This window comes from Pelophylax lessonae (genome assembly GCF_965119305.1).
Source record: "Pelophylax lessonae genome assembly, chromosome: 1".
NCBI classification, from domain to species: Eukaryota; Metazoa; Chordata; class Amphibia; order Anura; family Ranidae; genus Pelophylax; species Pelophylax lessonae.
The window spans coordinates 759,102,306-759,108,212 of record NC_138768.1 but is presented as its reverse complement, the minus strand read 5'-3'; the positions used below and the strand labels follow the sequence as shown (position 1 = coordinate 759,108,212).

The 5,907-nt window shown below is 33.8% G+C and overlaps 1 protein-coding gene across 1 annotated transcript; it reads left to right on the top strand.

The window, feature by feature from the left end:
* Window positions 1-4,162: 4,162 nt before the first annotated feature.
* LOC309546606 (uncharacterized protein) lies at window positions 4,163-4,696 on the top strand (the record flags this gene model as incomplete). Its single annotated transcript, XM_082246347.1, has 1 exon — window positions 4,163-4,696. One exon carries the CDS (start codon window positions 4,163-4,165, stop codon window positions 4,694-4,696), a length of 534 nt encoding a protein of 177 aa, XP_082102473.1.
* Between the last annotated feature and the right edge of the window lie 1,211 nt (window positions 4,697-5,907).

Here is a 5,907-nt window from a genome sequence, read left to right as displayed (position 1 = left end):
CCTTTGATGTTGCAACTCTCTACATGGCTATGCTGTGAAAAAGTCTCAGACATGTGGTATGCCTATGCCTCGTGAGAGAAAGAACTTGGTAATATGACAATTTTGTGGGAAAAAAAACACATTTTATTTAATTTCTTAATTGTCCAAAGAATTGTGGGAATTAATTACAACTTCAAAATGTCTCTTACTAAATACCATGGACTGACTTTGGGTCATTTGGGGGGTATTTGTACTGTCCTGACATTTTAGGGCCTTAAGAAATAAGATAGGCAATCAGTACATCAGGATTGATCAAGTTTCAATGATTTGTACATTTGCTTGTAGACTCTATAACTTTCACACAGACTAAATAACATACACTGATTTTGGTTATTTTACCCTAAAAATTTAGCAGCATAAAAGTAGGTCTACATTTATGAAGAAAAACTACCTATTTGAAAAAAAATTTAAAAGAAACTAAGAGAAACGCTTTTTTATTTTTAAAAATGTTCTGTATGTTTTCACTTATTTCTCAGAAAAATAAAAAAATAAAAAACTGTGGGGATCAAATACCACCAAAAGAGGGATCTATCTGACTCAAAAAATGATAAAAATGTAGTTTGTGTACAATGTTGCATGACTGAGTAATTGTCATTCAAAATGTGAGAGCACTAAAAGCTGAAAATTGGCCTGGGCAGAAAGGGGGTAAAAGTGTATTAAAGTTTTTAAGAATTATTTTTTTTTTTAAGTAAAACAAAATAGAAGGAAATATGAAGCCTACCCTACCGGTGCTGACATCCTTCTACATATGCTAGTTGTCTCCCTGTTTCTGCTGTAAAAGAAAAGTCAAAGTATGACTATAAATCTGAAATTATTAATAAATACAAAGTCAATCTGACTGTATATCTATGTATTTTAATGTAATTGGGCTTCAACCACTTTGTAACTGGAATATGCCTTTTAAGGTCCCCATACACAGTGCTCTGTTCCATGAGAACGTAAAATAATGTTGCAACCGAGAACTGAGAGCGTGCACCTGTTCTCTGAGACCCCACTATCATGAGACCCCACTGTCCATTGCAAAGTAATTTACAAATTACAAGAAACCATTTCCTCTATTACGTTATCCCTTCCCTATAGTCTAGAATTTCAGAAGGTTAAAACTATTATTCAAAAACATTTACCCGCTTTAAATTCGGATGAGATCTGTGCTAATATTCTTAATGAGGGAGTTAACATTGTGACCAAAAGAGCGACTACTTTAGGCAATTCTCTGTCACCTAGTCTTTATTCATCTAAAAAACATACTAAATTCTTAACTTGACTACATTGCAAAGGCAATTATAAATGTGGCATGACAGATTGCCTTACCTGTCCTCATGTCATTCAGAGAAATACATTTATTTCCTCTGTTTGTAATAAAACCTACTGTATAGATAAATTCTTTAATTGTAATACTCAATACCTAGTATATCTCATAACATGTAAAGCTTGATCTATACAGTATGTAGGTAGGACTACACGTAAACTAAAGGAACGATTTAGGTAGCACCTTAGTGACATAAAAACCTTGAAATCCACCAATGTCTCCCGCCATTTCAATATTGAACACGGGGGTGACACTTTCCTTGTACAGGTTCAGGTCATAGATCATATTACCAAACCTGTCAGGGGAGGTGACATTTTTTGACTGTTATGTAAGAAAGAGGTCTTCTGGATCTTTAGACTCCAGACACGTATGCCACATGGTCTCAACTTTGAGTGAGATGTCACTCATTTTTATGAGTGACCTCCTTCTTTCTTGGATGCATTTTTCTTGAACTGTTTTGCAACACATTCAGGTTCACTAATATTCACATATATTACATATCTTGCATTAATTTTTTCATCTTTTCATATTTTCCAGTTTCATTCCAATTTTGCAGGTCCAATAGATGTTTAAATCCTTGGTTATCCAGATACACTTATACAATAATGTGTCTTGTTCTCTTTGTCTCTATAATTCTCTGCATCTTTGGATATCCACGGATTATCTATGCACCGGTGTGATTATTAACTGAATATATGGATTTAATGGTTTACTATGTGTGCTGGTCATTATATGTACTGGTCACCATATGGTCTTAAGTTAAATTTCTTATGGATATTGGTTTGTTCATACCGGTGTCATCTCAGGACGCAGAGCCATAGACACTTTGCATCATGTCAATTTTTGCACTATGTCACTTTATTATAATAATTGAATGATTTATATACAATAGTGCAATAATAATATTGTTGTTGGTTGTCATTTTTGAAGGGGGGTTCCTTTATGGAGCAATTTTTACATTTGTTGCATCTCTATTGTATCTTTATTCGTCAACGTTATTATCTTTTTATGTATTTTTATTGTCATGTTAATCATCACATGTATTATATACACATAATTTTTATCTATTCTTTATTATTTTTTATTAGTGAGTAAACATGACTTTTGTACCATCTTTAATATTTATATAATCATTTTCGAAACAACTTTGACGTTTAGGGATCCATTTAATGAAGATGCAAGTTGTATTGTATTAGATATGAGTATGATTAATGTGACGATGTGCATATTGGATAACATTACTGGTACTATACATACGATTTTTCTATTAGCTCCATTTTGACAAAAAAATTCCCTAAGTTTTAACTTGTTTTACTTTTTTCATATTTTTCTTCTTTTTCTAGTTTTTCATAATATGGCAATGAAACATATAAATATTTGCATGTTATCATTTGCCATGTATATAATGCCAATTGATTTTGGGATTTACCTAATTATTTTTCACTACCCATTTATACACATTTATTTATTTTCCTTATTTGCACAATACGAATAAATTTTCACTACTTTTTGATTGGTTATATTATGTTACGATTAAATACCCTTTATGCACAAGTCTTTATATCTATATAAACTTTTGTATTGTGTATATTACTTTTGTGTTCTTCTGGGGTATTTATATATATATACACCTTTTTAATATATTATTCATTATCACTATGTATATATATAAACATTTTTTTTTCATTGTTATCCAATTGATACATGTATGTTTAGGTAATCAATTTCCATATACCTTTTAACTCACTTATTTTCTTTGCTACTAGGAATCAAGAAGAATATTTTATACTTTAACTTTGTAGCCTTCTTCCTTCTTTTTTGTTAGATTGTTATGTATATATATTTTTATATTACATGTTTTTATCACTTATCTTTGTATGGCTACTTAGTTGTTTCCTCGTATGAGGGTTCTTTTGTGATCATTTGTCTTTATTATAGGACTGAAGGTTGTTCGGCTCGCATTTCTGTATCATTAGTACAATTAGTTTAAGATGTGCTTAATTACACCACTTCAACACCACCTGCTTGTTTATCTACAAATGCCTGCCGACTTCTGAGGTCTTATTGTGTGGTTATGAGTAAGCGATCGGGTTGTTTCGTGAAACGCGTCAACCTGACACGTCTGTTGTGCACTGTCTGTATGTATTCATCTATGAGGAATAAAGAAATTCATTGATTTCAACAAATTGCCTCGAGTGCGGTCTCACCTTTGGATTTCCAACGTGCACCTGTTCTCAGTTCTCTGAGACCCCACTATAATGAGACCCCACTGTCCATTGCAAAGTTATTTACAAATCCAAAAACGATTTGGGATTTTCTTCTTTCTTTTTATGTATCTAAACTTCTAAGATCAGAAAATGTACTAAGCTGTGGTGTGTTTTTTTTGTTGGTGAAAATAAAATGTATTTTTAAAAAAAACTTGTTTATTTGCATGCAATAATGTACATGATACATCTGGGTCCTCTATACAAGGGAGAGTCCTGTAGCAGGAGGGAGGAGATTCCTATGAGGTTGAAGAATCTTACCAGCTATCTGACGTTACCTTCTTACCTGTATAGAAAGGAAACTGAAAGTGATATAGAAGTTCCCAGAGCTGCTATAATCTCTCTCCTGTTACTTGTGTCTTGAACGAAAGAGAACTCCACAACATCATGAAATTAAGGACATTTTTCTCGTGCAAAAAGGAATATAAAGGAAGAATCATGGAAACAAGACTTCAGATCAATCTGAGACTAGCACTGTGGAGTGACAGTGTAACAGAACAAATATCAGCAACCAAAAACACATTACCAGATTCAACTGAGCAGGACAGAAATGGATATCAGGCTGGTGGTGTTGAGCATTTTACTGGTTGCAGTAAGTGGACGCTTGCACAGGAGACTCTGCCCGAAATCCCGCTATTTATCTGTGACGTCTTCTGACATAACAACACTAAAGGAGCTGCAACATGATCATGAAAAGAACATGTCTACCAACGCAATGAGATGCTACAGAAGAATGCTGAGACACAAACCATCTGTATGTGACCTTACACAGAGGGATCGTCTCATCCTGACCTTGGAGCGGGTGTCACTAACTGTTGAGGTTCTAACTAACATGTCTACGTCTGATCAGCCTGAAACTGTAAAACAGGCTCTTATGCTTTTCCTCAAACTGAAAGATGATCTGATGGTCTGTAGAGGATCTCCAGAAGACAGTGAGCCTACCTCACCCGAGCTGAAGCTGTGGCTGCATCATCTCCAGCATTTTAAGGAAGCAGCATCTCCAGATTGTGTCCAAGAGGCTGTAATACTTAGCCTTATCCCTCTGAGAGTAGAAGATGTGACATGTTGGGCTCTCAACCACTAACTTACACAACTACATCAAAGAAACTTTCAGCTTACCAAATTCAAGCACAGATACAACTATTCTGCTTTTCATATGAATATACCAGAACAGTGAACCAGTGAAGCCTGGACTTTTTCATCATAGACATATCTTTCTACACCCTACTACTGAAGGACACAGAGTATTACTTCAAAAATATGACAGTATGTATTCATCCCTCAACTATTATAAACTGCTTCTACCTGGTGTAGGATATTCATCCTAATCCTAAAGGAAATACAATCCTATAATTTGCAACTCTAGGATTTGTTCGGCATCCACTTATCCTACAATGGATTCCATAACCACAAACTCACAAGCCATGAATTGACTTCATTGCTTATTCCAGCAGATGAGATTCCTCTTTAATCTGCAAATGACTGACCTACTGTCTACACAACACATATACTGTTGCTCCTGCATAAAAGGAACAACACAGCCAGAACACCATCACTTTTGCAAATAGAATATTTATTTAATTACATAAATAATTTCTATCTATTTATTTATTTAATAATCGTAATATAATAATGTAATTATTTATTTTCTATCTATCTTCAACCTTTATGTATTTTACATTATTTTTTTACATTTTTTTCTATAATTTTAGTAATTAAAAATTATTTATTTCATGAGTTTCTAGCTCCCTGGAGGATGCAATGTATCTGTATTTAAATTACGTTAAACAAATAAGTTTTTTTATTTCACTGATAAACGTGTACACATACATGTGCAATTAATAAATAGAAAGTAGAAAAATATAATAAAAAAAACCCTTGTGTTTTCATTTATTTTTTCCAGAATATTTTGTTGTTTTTGAAGTATCATATAAAATGACAACTTTTTGTTAAAAAAAAAAAAAAAATATTTGCACATTTTCCAAAAACTTGTGGAGAAAATGAAAAATGACATGATCAAAAGACTCATTTTGGCTCATAGGATTTACATTGGGGTGTTTGCTTTGCTTAAATTGGGTCATGTTGTAGGTGTTTCCATTGTCCTTGTGCTCCAGAGCCTTCAAAAGTGTGTATCACGTATGTGGTAGCAGAGCTACACCTCTGACTTGGGGCTCCAGATAGTAAAGACAGGAGGTTCAGGAGTGCCTTTAAGTCTTGCTAGTAGCAGGGCAGGTGTCCTCCCTAAGCAAAAGTAATCAGCAAGCAGGGAGTTGGTGCTGAAGACAGCAGGCAGAG